The sequence below is a fragment of the Acromyrmex echinatior genome, chromosome 4 (assembly GCF_024713525.1).
Source record: "Acromyrmex echinatior isolate Ae372 chromosome 4, ASM2471352v2, whole genome shotgun sequence".
Lineage (NCBI taxonomy): Eukaryota > Metazoa > Arthropoda > Insecta > Hymenoptera > Formicidae > Acromyrmex > Acromyrmex echinatior.
In genome coordinates this window covers 2892448-2912524 of record NC_141855.1, presented here as the reverse complement: position 1 = coordinate 2912524, position 20077 = coordinate 2892448, and the positions used below count along the sequence as shown (strand labels likewise).

Below are 20077 nucleotides of genomic sequence, written 5' to 3'. Positions count from 1 at the left end.
AAGATCTCAGAAAACACGATATTATCGACATTTTCAAATTGTTCTTAATACTTATTAATGACAATGTATATAACAATGTATTCAAAAAATGTTATCTACAAATTCTATAATTTTCTATTTTTTTTAAATTAAATTTTATTATATATCACCGCCAATACACGCTTCTAACAATATTTTGTTCGATCTGGATGACACTATATATTTCCTTTATGTTTCTCGTAACATTTTCCTTTCCTTTTTTTTCTATATTCTCTTCTATATTCTTCAATATCTATCGATTGTATTTTCAGTATCTATAAAAAGAAAAAGTACGATTAAAATAAACTAATTTTATGAACGAGTTTGAACTGCAGCGGCTATTAACCAACCAATCAAAGCGAACATAGAAATACGCGCGCGCTGCTGCAACGATTCGAATTCAATACAAGCCACGAAGGAGACGTCACGGCGTCGCGACGTTGCGACATGCGCGACATCGTCAGTCTAAACGTGCTCGTCGTTCCATACGCATTGTCGTATGTCGTTTCAAGTCCATTTCGATTCGAATTTGTGACGAATAGTCATGTCTCTCCGTTTTCCAATATAAAATTAAGAGAGGACACGTTCAACGACGGTGTAAGTGACAATAAACTGTGAAAGATCAATATTTAAATATGTTTTTAGTTTATAAAGCACAGAATGTATTTTGCAAGATATAGAACATTTTTACAGATTGAGTTTTTGATAAATTCGAATAAAATTTAAGTTTTTATACAGAATGCCATAATTCTTGTTAGTTTTTATGTTAATAAATGGCGGATTTAATTTCAGGATTATAGATAGATTCAGGATTAATAATAAAGTTTTATTTATATTTTACAATGTGAAATATGTCTGATAAAAAACCTGTCATAACTATTCTGAACCGATTTGATTCTTATTGAAATATATTATTAAACACAAAAAGCTGAAAGACACATATTTTTTTAATTTGAGATTTGAAGCAACCTTATGCGTGACCTACAATGGCAATAGCAGTAGTGGAATAAAGCTGTAAAAAATTGACCAATCACAATCGAATGTGAGAAGAATAGTTGACTGTGATTGGTCAATTTCTTACTCTTATGCGTGGTCTACAATGGCAGTACCAGTAATGGATGAAACTGTAAGAGTAAGAAATTGACTAATTACAGTCGATTATTCTTCTCACATTCAACTGTGATTAATCAATTTCTTATTCTTGCAGTCTCATCCATTATTGCTATTACCATTGTAGACCACATTATAAAATGTTAATGTTTATTGTTTATATTTGATTTCTTTATATATTTTGTAGCTACATATTAAAATTTTTCAAAAATCTAATATTTTAATAATACTTTCATTCCCAAGGAGGTAACCACTGAAATATTATTCCACAGATTACATGATTTCATATGATTTCATCTGATTACAAATAATTTTGTTCACTACATATGAAATCATTTGGTAAAATATACGAATTTATTTAATATTATACAATGATTTATCGTGGATGCATATGTAATTATCGGATCATACATAGAGATTTCATATGAATTTTAATAATTTCGAAGACTCTGTTGCACAATTACATTAAGTGGTTACTCTTTCGTTCATCCCCAAGCTTTGAAGATTTTTATCATCCCTTAAATCTCTAATTGGGCCAATATAAAAAGATTTGTTTCCTCAAATTTTTGTATTAAACAACATATTAAGAAGAAATTATATCAATCCTGGCAGTTATCTGGTCCTTGTTATAAAATACAAAGTGTTTTAATTTTATAATAGAAAAACAAAATGTACTAGAAAAACTACTAAAGGGACAAAAAGAATCTATTAAAATCTTTACAAACAAAAAATAAGAAAAAATATTTAATAGCAGAAATTAATAGAATTTAATAGAAATTAATTTAGAATTTTTTAAAATTGTAAAAGGTTTATTTCTTAAGGTTTTTATTTGATAATTAAAGAGTTCTAAAATAGTGGCATGCAGTCAAATTTTTTCTAGAGAAAAATTGATTATGTAAATTAATTAATGAATCAATCTCAATTTTATATACGTACATCATTTATAATATAAGAGAGATTACAATAATTGTCTGTAATTCACAAAATTAATCCATAACTATGAATAACTTTTTCGGTGTCTTTTTTCAAGCGAATAATAGCAATATTGTGTAACGAATAACTAGGTCAAACTTTAAGCTTTATTCGGTCAAGCGATCGTGACGTATCTACCCTTTATGATCTCAATTTATCTAAGTAATGCAATCATGTAAAAAAAGCAACGTTTATACATATTTCATGAAGTTATACCGTTTTTAATATATCTCAAAATATATTTGCAAGTCCGTTAGATGTAATATTGTTGCATAAAGAATTTAAAATTATGTTTTAATTCTTTATGTAATAACATTATCAAAATTATAAAAATTTAAAAAATCATTATTTATGTTTAACCTTTTATATTGTAAAAGTTTACAAATTATCAGATATAGAATTCTGAATTCATGATACATGACTATACGAAATGATGCAATTTTTATATGAAAAAGCATTTGTAATGTTGTGTGTACGCGAAATACCATAACGAATAGACAGTTAAACTTGGCATATTACTGGCATATTACTGTGATTATAAGTCTAATCAATGGAAACCATCAATTATAGTATGACATTTAGTATATAAAACGTAAATTATAAAATATTTACTCATCAAGAGAGAATATTGCTTCAAAGTCTTGTTATTGGATATTTTATTCTTTTATGTTAGTCGACCTTTATGAATTAACCTTGAATCTAAGGTTAAATCGTCTGATTGCGATAGGTATATTGCGTTCTTATTCGCATGAGTATGCTTGTATAACATGTAATTGTACTTACATATGTATTCAGACAAGTTTCAAAATGTATTAAAGGGTTTTAACTTTTAATATGCATAATCGTTTTGTCACTTTTACTACTATACATAATAGGTTTTTTGTCGCTTTCACAAATAAAAATTATTAAACGATTCATACAAATATTTTGACATTTTTAAAAGATATTTGCAAAGTTGTATATTTATAAATAATTGTATATAAATGTTATAATTAATTGTATTCGGTAAAATGAGAAAACTGCACTTTTTATATGCAAATACGAAACTATGAAACAAAAATGTTTCAAGAAAAAGTATATTCCAAATCTTGAAGTAAATATTCTAAATCAATAAAGAAAATTGTTTAAGTATCAGTATTCCATAGTTTAATTGGAGTAACTTAAAAAAACGATATTTTTTAAATTGAAAAAATTACAACTAAGAAAATTAACAACTAAAAGAATATGTTTTTACATTTTTATTTTAATACTTTTAAATTTTATATTTTTATATATATTTTTTTAAATATTATTTATTCAACGCAAATCATTTAATTTTCATTTTTTTAAATAAATCAAAAAATGTTTGCAACGAGAATTAATAGAAAATAAAAAAAAAATAAAAACTTTTAGCTGTAGGAAAAATTATACTCTACGCACGATAAGTCTTTCGTATCTTAAGATAAATTTCCGAAATGTTCTTCTTGGAAGAAGTGCAGGAATGCGAACTGACAACGCACAAAATTAGTTTTCTAGAAGCCAAAGTTTTTTTTAGAAAAAGAATATAGATCATTATTTAATTATGTATTTCTAATACTTTAAGAAAAAGAAACTGAAGACACGAATGGTCGCATATATTAATATAAAATTATTTTTCTGATTCCAATATCCCACGATGGGGAGAAGATGATCCCTATTACCTGGGATTTTATTCTCAATATTAAAATTAGGAAAACTTTTATCCCCACTAAAATACATGGAATTTATGCAGGAATTGCTGCCCAAATAGCATACCACGTCCATTGGACGTTTTTCAGATCATTATTAGATTAAAATTTTTCAAAGGGGTGGTACAATGTGAAACTTATACGTGTAGTGTATTAACAAATTACTTCCTCAGTAATAACACAAACTGATATATTTTTTTAATTTTTTTGCTAATAACGTTTTAATAAACAACGATCGATGGCTAAAATCTTTAAATATTATTCAAGATTATGACCTCGATAACATACATCAAGATCATTAGAGGCTGATCCTCTCATCAACATCAAATATTTTATAGCAAAGTAATTATTTTTTGCATTAATTACTTTTACTTTATACATTAAAAATAAATTAATAAATATTTCGTTACAGTTAATAGATATTAAAGGGATTAAAAACAATTTTCTTTTATTTCCAGATGTCCGAATCCGTAAAAGTGGCGGTAAGATGTCGGCCTATGTCCAACAAAGAATTGCAGCAAGGATGTCAAGTATGTAAACAAAAAATTATTTTTTTAAAAAAGATAAAAAAAGGTACACACACTCTCCGAAAAATTTGATATTTAAAAGCGCTAATTTGTAATCAATAAAGATATGTAGTTATTACTTGCCTATATTAATGGATGTACTGAAGTGTGACAGTAATTTTATCGGATAGCCGGATATCGAATAAACGTAGGTATACTTTTGCGGCCAGATACCGGATAATCCAATCGGATATTACTTTTACCTGATAAACCGGATATTATCCAGCAGAAAATGTGGCATTGATAATTATTTCGAATAGTCAAATTAAGAAAATTAACTTACGTTAAATTTAATTTGTAGAAAATAGATCAAAAATTGCATTTTGTTCGTTATAACATCATGTGGCAATTGCGTGTAATACAAACGGTACTACATTTATAGACTGTTTATCGATGGTGAATGGAATATGTGCCAAATCGATAGTCCGGTCAAGTTACTCTAACATCTTTCCTGTAAACGACGACATAGCCTCTTTCCTAGTATGTACATATATACATGCACACATACATACCGTCACACTTTCCTGCTTTTAGTAACGTTGCGACTCACGCGATCAGCAGCACTTTGCCATGCACGTTTCGAATTTAGAAAATCGTGTAATTCGCGTGAAGAATTTTAATGTACTATGATAATTTCATAAATGTACAGTATTTTAAAAACTACAGTTTTCATAATTTCTTAATGTCTTGACTACAGAATTTTTTAAAATTATTTTCCAACTATTATATGTATATATTTCAAATTTAAAGGATGTCATATAACAATACTAAATTAACTTACTGAATTAACATTTTTAACAATATATTTTGTGTGCTTCAGAATTATGAGAAGCCATGTAATTTAAATTTCATCTTTTTATGATAATTCCTAATAGCATAAATTTCATCTTTGACCATATTATTTATTGAAAACTAAGCACTCAAAAAATAAAAAAAATGAAAATAAATTTTTATTGTAATTTCCTATGAATTACTAATTAGACTACATAAGTATAAATATTTTCTAGATTTTGCAAAAAAAAATCACGATTTTATATGAATTACTTTCGTTACTTTTATAATATATAATGCTTTATAAGGGAATGCTGACATAGTGACTAAACTCCGACGGCATCGTTATTTTATCGATTAAATGCGACATATGCACATATGATTAACTATACAAGCAATACGATTTATGAGTCATCGACACATTATTATATACAGATACATATTATATTACATCACTATGACATGCGCACAATTTGTAAAAAGAAGTAATTTTTTAAATTAGGCTTCTAAACTTAATTCTAATAATAATTCATTATTACTCATTTATTCACTTGACTCTGCTTTGCGCATATGCATGTATAACACTTCCACAAAATAAATGTTTTGGTAAATTAGCAACTTGAATCGTTGTATTGGAATAAAAATCGATAAGAAAATCTATAATTTCTTTATTTTTTCCTATTTTTGTTATAAAATAATCAAACCAAATATATTAGCATATGTATTTTCATTGTGGAAAAGAAATTTAATTAATTTGTAAAATCAATATATCTCAATATATAACAAAATAGTAATTTTTATAAAACCTAACTTCAAGATTTTTTTAGCTCAAAATAAAATAATTTTTTATTTATTTATCTCACTATTTGATTTGTAGTAAATATTTTCTAAATAAAAAGGAGTTCAGATTTTTATGAAACTATTTTGTCTAAAGAAACAGAAAATGGAAAAGAACTGTGTGCTCGTGCATATAGTGTTCTTGTTGAATAATTTATGCAATGACATACGTCATTATAATCCATAATACGTAATTCACTTACAGTATTATACTTACAACTTCTATACTTTTACTACACACACACACACACACACACACACACACACACACACACACACACACACATATATATATATATATATATATATATATATATATATCAATGAAACAACATTCATCCAAACGAAAGAAAATTATTATTGTGCATCTAATATTTTTATTAACGATCAAAATATTACATTCTATATTTAGTGTTCAATGTCGTTCGATTTTTGTTAATATAATTGGGTTAGGCGGTCGGATACGCACTTATTATTTATATTTTTATCACATGATATACGTCAGATGCTAGATTGTCTATTCGCGTATTATTCACTTAATGTAAAAGCGCATATACATACACACACATATATATATATATATATATATATATACGCTCTGGTGATACTACCAGGAAAATTGCGCGTATATATATATATATATATATATATATATATATATATATATGCGCAATTTTTCTGGTAGTATCACCAGAGCGTATATATATATATATAAAACTAATATAATATATACACTACTATAATGCAAATGGATTAATCCACTTGACGAGAGCTTTTAATTAATGCAAGTTTTGGATCATAATCAGTGTACGAGATTTGAAGAACACTGTCTATGGAGACTTGACATCAGTCTTTAATAAAATTAATGTCTTTATTAAAACTCTTCCATTAAATTATAATTTTATTAAATTATATTATCTTTTATTAAAATTTTATTAAAAATTTCTATTAAAACTACATTATTAAAAATTCTTCAACAAAATTTTCTCTTCTTTATTTTATATAGTGATTATTAACAAACATCGATTACATCGATTCTTATGCGCTTCATACTGGTATGTTTATTACAGAATATAGTGACAATCGATCCATTGACGAAATCCTGCACATTGGAAAATGCTACCAGTGGAAGTGGAAAAGTCTATCAATTTGACGCCGCGTTCAGTCCATCTGCTACAACAGAGTCGGTCTATGAAAATGTAGGTTCTGTCATTGTCGAGGCTGTCTTAGAAGGTTACAATGGCACTGTGTTTGCTTATGGTCAAACTGGCTGCGGAAAGTCGTTCACAATGCGAGGATTCATCGAACGTGCATTGGAACATCTATTTGAAGCGACTTCCACTGCCAGTTCAGAAACAAGGTATATATTCTCCTAAACTTTTAAATTAGTTTAAGATACACAATACAAAATATTCCATTTTAATGAAGACAAATACTCATATAAATACGGAAAGAATTAGCAATGAAAACAGCTCATATAAAAGTTTAACGAAATTTATTGATTTAACATTTTACAACAAAGAAGCCACATAACTTTCAATTGCGAAACAGTTTTAAATTGTATGAGCTTCTTTCCGTTGCATTACGATATGTGGATATGAACTATTGTCTTAGTTTGACAATTTATATTTAAAAAATCTCATTATCAATTCACGTTTTTACATATTAATAACAAGATGACTTTAGTCTTGCATATTTATTAACCGTTCACCTAAGATAGTTTGTCGTTCGAACCTTCGTTCGCCCTTCAATTACACCTTTAATAAGACGTGCAAATTCCATTTATTGTTAGTAAGAGCGTTTTTACGCATCGTTTTAATTTGTAACATTTTTAATTTTATTTTTGACTGCTGTATTTTACACTACTTTATCGATTTAAACATTATTGATATATGGAATTGTTAAATATTGAAAGTAAACCAATAAAAGTCAAAACTTTTGTTATTATGTAGAGATTCAAGATATATCTGTTTAATAATTTAACACTAACATGTAGCTTTGATTCATAGTCCTTCATTTTATTATTCGTGTTGCTACTCTAATTAAGCCTTGTATTATTATTTCAAAATTGTTTAATTCTAAAAGGAAAATATAAAAGTATTTTATACATTAGAGATTACATTTTATACATTAGAGATACAGAGAGTCTCACTTTAACTCTAATCAAATATCTCAGAACCTATATATAAGTAAGTTTTTGAAGAAAGCTTTTCATATAAAAGTTATGGCAATAACATAGACTATTATACGTTTACACGACTCGATTTATGCCGACGTTATAATCGATATTATGAAACTAGCCAATCATTCCGTTCTTTAGAGGAATAGCTATGATTTTAGACATTATACAATTTTTGGTTTAAAAGTTTTCTTCTAAAACGGTTTTGAGAAAGATAAAGATATTCGGTTGGGAAAGATAAAGCCTGAGACACTCCGCATATTTTTCCTCAAAGATACTTATTACACTTTGTATATATACGTTCAGATATTTAGCGTTATTGAGCTACCTCGAGATCTATAACGAGCGATTACGAGATTTGTTACAAGACGACACTGGCGAAACTTTGACACTAAAAGAGGATCCCACGAAAGGTACTTACGTCGCGGGTGGATTGCGCGAGGTCACTGTCAAAGACGCGACCGAATGCGCCGTATTAGTTCGACAGGGTGATCACAGAAGAGTCGCAGCTGCAACGAAAATGAACGCTGCTAGTTCGAGAAGTCATGCTGTTTTAACTTTATCACTTGAAGCGATTGCCATCAATAACGATGATGACAATGGCAATGCTGTCAGGAGAGGTCGATTGCATTTAGTCGATCTAGCTGGATCTGAAAGGCAAACTAGAACTGGAGCTACGGGGGATCGTCTGAAAGAAGCTGCCAGTATTAATTTGAGCTTATCAGCATTGGGGAATGTCATTAGTGCGTTAGCTGCTGGAAATGGAAGACACGTTCCTTACAGGTACAAATAAAATTTTTTTATATGTATATATAATTTCTTCTAAAAGCAGATAAAAGATTATATATTATAAATTAAAGATATGAGTAAAAGCAGAACATTTTTTTCTCAGGGATAGTAAGTTAACAAGACTGCTACGAGATAGCCTGGGTGGAAATGCCAGGACTTTGATGATTGCTTGCGTAAGTCCAAGCGATATCGATGCTGAAGAGACCCTCAGCACTCTACGTTATGCCGCTCGAGCTCGTTGTATTAAGAATAAGCCCATTGTCAATGAAGATCCCAAAGACGCTCTTCTTAGACAGTATCAATTAGAACTTCAACGTTTAAAAAAGTTGCTTGACTCCAATGACATAGTAAACGTTGGACTGGGCTTCCAAAAGGATATAGACGAAGAGACAGAAAACTCGAGAGAGAAACAGTATGCCGATGAGGTGATATAATAATTATTCTTTTAACTTTTTATATATTTTAATTTTACGTATACAGAGTGTCCTATTTCAACTTTTACATCAAAATATCTCGAAAAGTACAAAAAATACCGAAAAATGTTTTAAACAAAAGTTGTATGAAAGAGTAACAAAAAGGTATAAGCAATTTAAAAAATGGCGATAATCTTAAAAAATCAATTCTTTCAAAAATTAAATTTAATAGTATTTATTTTCTTCTAAATTACATAATTTTTGTTTGAAACATTTTTTCGAATTTAGAAATTTGCCCTATATATGTATATAAGTTGTTATTAATTATTCTTTCTCTTATTTTGTACAATTATTATTATTATTATTGTTAAAATTTTTTTATCAATTAAAAAATTATATTTTGTATATTTTTAACTTATCCATTCTTTAAATATTCTGTATACAATCTTCTACTTCTTATTTAATGTGTAGAAATTAATAATATAAAAAACAATTACAGTGTGTTTAAAATATGTTTGATATTTTTTATTGATATATTTGATAAAAATTATATAAGATATAATTTTTAAAAATGTACATATATCTAAAGGTGGAAAGGCTAAGAAAAGAGTGCGAGAGTTCAAATTTGTCAGCCCAGAAACTAAAAGAGGAGCTAGAAGCTCTGAAAATTCGTTACGAGTTTGGATTAAATATGCCGAATAATAGTGATAAAAATAATGATAAAAATAATGATAAAAATAGTGGAAAATTCAGTCAAGAATATCAGGAGATGAATGAGTTGGACAAAGAACGAATAGAAAGGAGAAGAAAAAAAAGAGAGGCAGCTTTACAAGACGTTTTAAAAAGGTTGGAGAAATTGACAATCGGTGGAGAAGAGATCGGTAATATGGAACTGGAAAAAAGAAGGGAGAAAAGAAGAAAGAAGCTGAAAGCTCTTGCAGGAGCTTTAGAAGCCAATGATGCCAATGATAGTGTCTTCCAAGTATACGGTCAACTAAGGTTAGTTCATGTAATAATTGTTTATTTAATATTGACATAAATCCGAAAATTAAAATCACATGAGTTAATTCAAAAAAATTTTATTCACTTTGCTCTATTTTATTTAAAAGCAATTTTTAAACAAGTTCATTATTTTTTTGTGTGTTTTATTTTTTTACTTTGATATAACTATTTTACAATCCAACGATGTGTGTTATAATTATAATCCAAGATGGCTATAGTCAGGGCCGAATTAGCATTGAAAGCTAACCTAGGATATGCTATATTTTTAATAAAAATTTTTACAAAATAATCATTTTTTATCAGACGCAAATGATTGAGAAAATTGTCGATCGACGATCACTAGATTCGAATCAGAATTTCGCGATCTTTGTGTCGATCTATTTCGTTCTACCAGAAAGAAATCTGAGAGAGGCCGACTTTTTCCGTGCAATCATCGATATATACATAGAATGAAATGAATAGATTTGCGGCAAAGTTTACTACTAGTAAAATTTTTACAGAAAATCTCTTTTTTTTCTTTTTTTGTTTGTCGCAAACACAAGCTTGAAACCTCCCAGTTTGAGGATTGAATATGAGTGGCAAATGATTTAAATTCCTAAGGACAGAAATTTTAATCCGGCACTGGCTGCAGTGAGTAGGGAGGATTTCTAATAAATTATTATTTATCCTTATATTATTTGTTTACACGTTTGGCCTTCCTTTGCTTTTTTATTATTTAGTAAAAATCATAGCAAAAAATGAACTAAATTTAATCACTAATTTACGAATATTGATTTTAATAATATATGTGTATAATTTACTAATATTGAAAATAACAGATCGACAGAAGATGCATTAAAAAAGATGGCAAAGCGAGTAAAACAATTAGAAGCTGAGGCAGTAGACCTCCAGGCATCCTGGGACGCCGAACGTCGCGAACTTCTTCGGAGAGAATTATTAACGTCTCAATTGTGCGACCTCATGATGCCCTATCTTCGTCCTGGCTGTCCATTTCGAGATATTGCGGTAATGAGAGCGGCGGCAACCTGGTGCGATGAGTTAGGAAGATGGCGCTTGCCGGATGTGTCTCCCCATATACCTCTACCTCCGGCCGCTCCCACTCCGCGAACGGATATTCTTTATTGCACCAGTATTTCCTCCAAAGCGGATCATAATAACAATAATAGTAATAGTAGCAGTGACGAAAATGAGAGTGGTCAAGATAATAATAACGAAGAATGTGGTAGACAAGACATAAAGAAAAAAAAGGGTTGGAATGCCGTGAATACTTATTTTCGAAGAAGCAGAGTGGATACTCTTTTGGCACACGCAAGAGAAGCAAAATCTTTTGGTAAGATTATATCATATATGCGCGCATGTGTATATGTACGTATATTATATGTGTATTACTACTTTTTTGCAAAAAGAATCTTATCCTCTGTCGTTTACACTTAACAAATATATACACTTATATTTCGGAAAATTGTTAAAGTTATATAGAAAGAGTGTTATGATTAAATAATTTGTTACAGAACCGGGAAATCGGCTGAGCAGATCAGGAGGATCGGAAGATTCGGGACCAATCGCAAGTGGCAGCGGCTATCTACAACTGAACGCACTAAATTTGCAGAGTAGCGCACCGATGTTTAATGAAAATAATTACAGCCCAAACCAGCGCAGATCGGTGATACGCGGTGGCTGGGTCTACGATGAGCAACCTAACCATTCTACGTATAACTCTTTCGTCAACACTAGAAAGAAACCTCCTCCAAGAATACTAGAAGCTTTACCTTCGTATCCACATGATGGTACACCATTCAAATCATCCGTTCGCCTCAAAGAGATGGAATTATAAGAGTAAGTCTTCTGTACTTTTATTCGAGATTTTAAACTTTCAGTAGAGAAATGAGTTGATACGCTTATCTTTCTTTTCTCATTTTTTTTTTGTTGAATTCAAAATTCAAGAAAATTAAATTTAAAATAGAAAATTAAATTTAAAATAGAAAACATTTCTGACATTAATTAAAAATATGAGACATTTTCGAATATTTACTTGGATGAAAATAAAAATAAGTAGCAGAGAATGTACTATATGTATTTAATATAACCTAAGTACTTTCCTACTTTTTATTAAAAAATATTATAGAAAAGAAAAATAAAGTAATCCATTATTACTTTTATGAATTTATTAACATCCTGACATGTAAATATTAATACAAAGAACTTTCCAAAATTGATTTATCTGTTCATCTATCTCTACGATGTTTCATAAGTGAATTAGAATTTATGGAATAACAAAAATATCAAAAAAATACTAAACAAAAAATTACAATTGATGTTGTATAGATTGTCCATATATTATCTAGTTCTACAAAGAATTTTCTTTTTTGTTATAAAACAAAACGTGACAAAAATATAAACGAAATAACAAAGAATTTCATTTCTTTGTTTTAGAACAGTGGAAGATCCCGAATCGTGTCGACAGCTAACATAATGATTTTGAAAAAACGACTACCTTTTTTTTTAAATAATATAAAATGGATCGGCCAAATTTGATAAAAAGAGATATAATTCGTAGTTCTTAATAGAATAAATAGATCTTATAGATTTCATGCCAATGATATGGTTTCTTTGAAAAAATTCTTGAAAATAATCTTCAAAATAACCTTCGACAAACGATTCTCTCCTTAATATATTACAAATAAACTTATAAAATAAAATTGAAAATAATATTAAATAAAATTGATTATAAATTTATTTTTAATCATATATGTCGTAGTATCTCGCTAATGAATTGATATTTTGTGATACATTTCAATATTAATTATATATAATGTACAAATCAATTCTATATAGAAGCAAGAACAATTTCTTAGTAAAAATATCATTGTATATTTTGTATATATAATATGATCTTGGAGCTGCTGAGAGAGAGCCCTCATGAAGCAGCATATATGTCGTAGTATCTCGCTATTAAATTAATATTTTGTGATACATTTCAATATTAATTATGCATATATAATGTACAAATAAATTCTGTAAAGCAAGAACAATTTCTTAATAAAAATATCATTGTATATTTTGTATGATATGATCTTGAAGCTGCTGAGAGAAGGCCCTCATGAAGCAACACCTTTACTACTTATCGTATCATGTCTAAGCGCGCAAAATATCAGCTCTGCAATGATTAGCGAAATTGTTAATAATTTAATTAGTCGCTATTAATTTAAAAAATATTATAACCTCAACATTTTTCGTATTAAGATTTTCAACTCAAAATGATCTCAGAAACACGCTTTTAAAAAGTAATTTGATATTGCAAAACATCCTGTATATATAAAATTATATGCCATCATGGGAATTTATTCCGTACTTGTTATGATTTACATTTATGGTCCTAAAAAATTCTTTGTTCAATATTGTATATATGTTCATATGTAAAATCATATATAATCACATATGATTTTATACATGATTAGATACAATCATATAGTATACATAATGTATAATAATATATATTTTATATATAATTGTAAAAATTTTTCCCGGAAATTTTTCTACTAAAAATGTTTTTAATATTTCTAAAATGTGTGTCCGCTGGAAACACCAACTGTCACCTTTCATAAAATATAAACTAGCACCTGGATATTGTATATTAATAAAGGCTGTTTTGCAACTGTTGGAAGTTATTTTCGTTGAAATAGGATTATTTTAGATTCATTTACAAAAGAAAAGTATTTTAACTATACGTAACTATACCTATCTTTTCGACAACACAAATACATTACAGCTATTCATTAACATTTAGTGTTTCTAGATTATCGAAGTTAATGGCTTCCGTACTATTGCAGAGAGCAGCCTTGGATGTGATACAGTTTTAGAATGAATGACCATTTCCGAAGCATCATGAAATTAATTCTCGAATTCAGGAGGAAATGTTTTTCTTATTATAATTTTATTGTATATGTTCTTAAATATAATCAATAATATTTATTTTAGCAATAAAACTGGATTAATTAATTTTTTACTGAGATATTATAATATTTCCTTAAATATTTTTATAATATTTATACATAATATTATTCGTGCCTTTAAATATTTTTAAACAGTTTTTTAATCCAAGTTGCATGGTACCTTATCATAAAAATAAAGTATCCCGGCTTGCAAAAATTTTTTTTATTCAAATCAGTGCGAATTTGAAGATTGAAATCTACCCTTTAAAATGACTTGTTAAATTTGTTAATGTAATACTTCACTTTTGTGGTGTGAGGCCAGCACTCGTATTAAACAATTTTTTAAAAATAATTAAGGGGATATATTCTAAAGACTATTATAGTCATAGTGTAAGTAGAATTACACACAGACGATTTACGTGTCATTGACATTATACATCACTATATATTACATAATATACATCAATATCTCGCTCACGCATGCTACACATACATATAAATTTTCGTATAACAATAACGTTTTAATTAAAAGGATGTCTAAGTCCAATTCTAAAAACTTTTTTACGTTGTTCCTTTGTACAAACTATACTAGTCTGTAAACTATTTCGTAAATACAGATTGCAAAGCTATTATACGAAGAAAATGTTGTCACGATGTGATTGCTCTAAAGCGTCATATTGAATTAAAGAAATGCTAAAAAAAATTTCAATTTTTAAAAATTTTTTTACGTTCTCGGCATAAACTCCACCTCACAGACACGTATTAATGCGTACATTTTAATGCTGGGAAAGGATTTTCGAATTTGTAAAAAAGGAAAAAAATAATTGTTATACAAAGTTATATAGCTTAGAGAATCGGTAATAATACAGACAACTTTAGGATTTCCAAAGGCTGGAATTCTTATCAAGACTCATACAAACGATAGAACTATGTGAGAACTATACATCAATACAATTTTATTGACATCAGTTTTATAATTTTCGAAAATGACATCAACCTAAGATTTCGGAATAATAAACCTAATACGCTAACGCTGAGCTATATAATCGCTTGTTTGTTAACTCGACATTATTTAAATTTTACAATAAAATTTTTTTACTTTATAGGATATGAGATCAAAAGAAAGATTTATATATTAATACATTTGAAACCAATGTTAAATAATTTATTACAACTACAATATTTAATATTGGTTTCTTTCAAACCATCATCAGTAAAGAAAAAACCAGATTAGTAGAATAACCAGATTAGTAGAAAAAAAAACAATAACCACATTAGTGTTAGTCCATGGATGCAACATCAAATTTTCATATTTAAAAGTGCAAAACTGTCAGTTAGTTTAAAAACTAAATCTAAAAATAATTTTTATATATACCCCCAGTATACCCTTTTTTTTAATTTCAATTTAGATATGATCGAATACCTCATAAATCATTTTTGAAAAAAATGTTTACAAAAATTGTAGGTTTCAAGTGCATCAAATGGTAATAGCATTTATTTGATTTTGAATGTAAGAAAATGTATAGAAATGTTTTCAAGGTCAACATTAAAATTTTTAATAGAAACTTCTACTTTTATTCAATATTCTTGTTGACATCGAAGTTTTTACGAAACGTCGCAAATTGTGGCAGAGTTTTATTATAATATAATAAAACATATATTATAATAAAACTCCTAAATATAATATTTTTTGAGATATAAATTGATAAATTTCAGGTACCACCGGTATGCATTAGCATTGTCTAAGTTCGACCGATAGTTAAAACCTTAATGTCGTTTAGAATTATGACCTCGATACATTTGTTAAAGTCAAGGTTATTGGCGATTGTTCCTCTTATTTTTTCATTTTTAATCGTTAAAAAAATTATACGTTACTATCAAATCGTTGTTATAAAAAAGTGATAACGGTAACAGTAACGGTATTACAAGTAACATTACTTATTTATCTTTCCTAATTAAATAAGTATTTTATGAGCATAAATTATTCTCGGTTAACTCGGGGTTAAAAATTAATTTTGGTTTTTTTTCAATGTGGTCACTATTTAAAAAATCAAGAAAAAAAACACTGAAAAAAAAGATTGCTGCAACAATTTAGATAGTAAAATATAGCATAGCATATTTTTATATACAATTTTTTTTGTAACAACAAATTTTTAATTGTGTTAGCCTATCCGCAATGTCAGTATATGATTTCGATAGGTTAAAGCAACTAAAAATTGGTTGCTGCAGCCATAAAAAAATGCTATGCCATATTTTATTATCTAAATTGTTACAGCAACCAATTTTCTTTCAGTGAAACAATTAAAAAAACTTTCTCTTTATCTTTTTCAAGTGCGCCAAGGATTATTCGCATCTTCGATATTGAGCTATGCAGTTAACTATGTACTTGCAAAAGTGATTGTGGTAACCATTGACATATTAATTTATCGCTCGCTCACAATCAGGCAAAAATTTAATTACGTGTGTTTCTTTGTTTTGAAAGCGATCGCGGGGTGACAAGGCAGCAGTAGAGAGGGTGAGGACGAGAGGTGGCAGCAGCGGCAGGGGTAAGAAGACCTGCAATTCCCGATGAGCTTACATCTAGGAAACCTCACAAACGCCAAACGTCGATACGCCGACTCTCGAGCTGGCGGCAGCCATCTTGGAGGGTTGCTGTGCATTCGTCTTCTCTCACAAACTCTTGGAGCAATTTCGGCATCGTCGATACAACATCGAGTAAAATCATTGTAATTGATAAACAAAATCTTTTAATAAAATACTTATTTCACATTATCCTAAGTCACAATATCATATTTTTAAAAAATAAAAATTACATGATACAAAAAATTATATTTCTAAAGCTTTCGAAAGTTTTACATAATCTCAATTACATCAAATTGAATTAATTTATATATAAAGTTTTCCACGTAGCATAAAGTGTAATGTTAAATTTTTTAAATGTAAATTCAACTGATAAAAAGATAAGATATATTGATGTATAATATTTATTGCTAATTTGATTTAATAAATTATTTAACTTGATTTAATAAATCTTGTTGTGTCCAGTAATGAATTGTTTTTAATTAAAAAAATTCTAAAGTATTTCAATTGTCATAAAAACCATAAATTTTCAAATTATTAAACATAATAACAAACTTACTCTTCTACTGTGTTATCAGAAATACTATGTATTTTTATGTATATAAACATCATGGTTTCCATTTTTTAACAAATAATAAATATACACATCTAAATTTAAAAAAAATATATAATTCTCTGATTTAATGCTTCAAAAATGTTATTTAAGACGATTAGTTTATTAATAAAGAAACTCTTAAATATCCAGTTTCGAAAGTTCGTAAATCTCAGAAGCAATTCGCTGAAACAGTATCTTTACACTCTGCATAACTCGGTCGTTTAATCACAACTGAGTGATTAAACTACATCGGGGGATGACAGCAACAGCGATAATCGCCCATGATTAAAGTTCTGACAAGATAGCTGCTATCTTGTCGGAAAAGCGATTGCGGATTATCCCCATACGATCACGATAAAACGTTTTGATCACGGTTACTTAATTAAGTCTGCGGCTTAAATACGCAATGGGGACAATTCATTCTTTTATAGCAAGATATTCGTGTCTTCGATATACGAAGCATACGTTGCATAATGCGCATTATTTATAGAGCAAAATATATAATAACTAACATTTCAAGTTCAATTCAAAATGATTTGAATATAGAAGTACTTATTCGAACTTTCTTTTTTGCATAAAATATTTCTTTCTTCTTAATACCTATTTTAAATTATAATATTTAACTGTAAAACTCTTATTTTATGTAGTACAATGCAATATAATTATATGAATTTATATGAATTTACATTTTTAGAAAGTTATATACAGAAAAAACAAGAAAAATAAAGATTAATTTTCCTATATTTTTTCTTTATACATATATAGTTTTATTCTTTTTTCAATAATGTAGCTGTAGCATTATTCATTCTTTCGCGACGATAACATTAATCACTACTACGATATCTCTATACGGAAGATTTCATCGCGGATTTACTATATATCGGAGTGCAAATTCGCGCACTTTACACAAAGTATGAACAAATACATATTTAAAATTTTTTTAATTTAATAATAACGTTTAATATGATATATTACATAATAGAGATATACTCGTAGACTAACATTGCAAAGCTGGACACCCATATAAAAAAATATTCCCATATAAATACATTGTAATAAATGACTTTAATCACTTTTAGTAGTAGCAGTGAATATTGCGCATCAGATGACTATAGTCTTATTGTTAGTATGTAGCAAGTGTCCGGCATTGGGTGACTATCCTTAATAATGAAAGAATTAATGATATTGTGATATGATTTTTTAATACAATTATCAGGGCTTTATAGAAGAAACAGAAACAAATATTTAAATTATTACAATATTACTGAATATTATTTTAATATTTAATATTAATTACATAATTTTAAATATTATTCTTACATTTTATATATATACATATGTATATATATATATATATATGTGTGTGTGTATATTACTGTCACCCATGTCACATGTATAGTTCAATACTCATCATATCTAGATTTGTAGACAAAGAGAGTTTTCTAACAAGAGGCACAGATGACACAATATAAAACACAATGAATCATTACATCCTTGTTCACCAATGTCAAACAAAGATGAAATGATCACTGTATTACACTGTGTCGCTTAGAAAGCTCCCATAGTCGTGTATATGCGAGCGTGCACGAGTCGCGCGTAGCCGGCTGGCACGCGCCACATGTAATTCAATCGGTTACTCGAACGAACCGTCCATGGATCAGAGAAGTGGACGGTAGACATAGCCTAATCCTGGGGAAACGAATAACGCATCTTGTGATACTTCCTCACCTTATTTTCTTAGCTGACTCTTCGTGAACAGATGCATCGTTGGATTATAGCTTCTTCATTTCAACCCTTTTTTCTCGACATAAGACATTCGAGACACGTTATTTTTGATGTATAACATTTCATAGCAATCTTATATTATAAATTTATTAAAATTGTGATGTAAAAAAAATCAATATTGTAATAAGCGCAAAAGAAATTATAAAAATATCGTCATTTTTCGAATAAGAAAGAAGTTTTTGCTAATTTTGTAATGCAAAAAGTATTATGAAAGAAAAAAGTTAACTTGGAATAAAAAATATAAATATTTTTAAATGTAGTTAATAGGGAATTTTGAAAAACAAAAATGTATTCAGTTAAATGTATTCAGTTAAAATTTCTAGTAAATAATCGTTTCCTTCTTAAAATCTGAAAAAATTAATTTTTGTTAAAATTATTGTAATAATTTTTTTTTTAATTTGTATTAGATGATACAAATTTATTTTTAATTTACTTTATTATTTTCCTCTTTTTTAGTATTTGAATTTGAACAATTTCTGAATAGTAAAAGTTATAGATCATATTTATATATGCGGTAACAAGTAGAAAATTTTAATCCTTCTGCATTCAAACTTCTTGCACACAGACTATACGCACGTGGTCTTCATGTAAAGAACAAGCGAATAGGGATTGAAAGAATGATTAAGTTCACGTGCGTGTTTACATGATTTGTAATGATGCTTAATCTTCTCTTTGATTTTGGTCTCAAGCAAACACAGGTGCGTCAAAAAGTACCCCGTCGTATCGTACTATCCCCATCAAATCGTACCTGCCGTTGCTTCTATTCGGTGCTATACAAGTACGGATTCACGATTCAAATAGGGAGTGAGAAAAGGGAAAAAA

General features: G+C 28.3%; 1 protein-coding gene across 4 annotated transcripts; it reads left to right on the top strand.

The window, feature by feature from the left end:
• The first annotated feature begins 448 nt into the window (after positions 1-448).
• On the top strand, positions 449-14349 carry LOC105153767 (osmotic avoidance abnormal protein 3). 4 transcript variants are annotated; one of them, XM_087405178.1, is made up of 11 exons: positions 481-615; positions 4074-4148; positions 4265-4336; positions 4755-4852; positions 7051-7340; positions 8466-8942; positions 9052-9373; positions 9951-10360; positions 11182-11693; positions 11875-12199; positions 12797-14349. In XM_087405178.1, exons 3-10 carry the CDS (start codon positions 4294-4296, stop codon positions 12195-12197), a joined length of 2475 nt encoding a protein of 824 aa, XP_087261304.1. In that variant the 5' UTR covers positions 481-615; positions 4074-4148; positions 4265-4293; the 3' UTR covers positions 12198-12199; positions 12797-14349. The 4 variants fall into 4 exon arrangements, with proteins under 4 accessions (XP_087261303.1, XP_087261304.1, XP_087261305.1 ...); XM_087405179.1 differs by lacking the exon at positions 4074-4148; XM_087405180.1 differs by lacking the exon at positions 4755-4852.
• The last annotated feature ends 5728 nt before the right edge of the window (positions 14350-20077 follow it).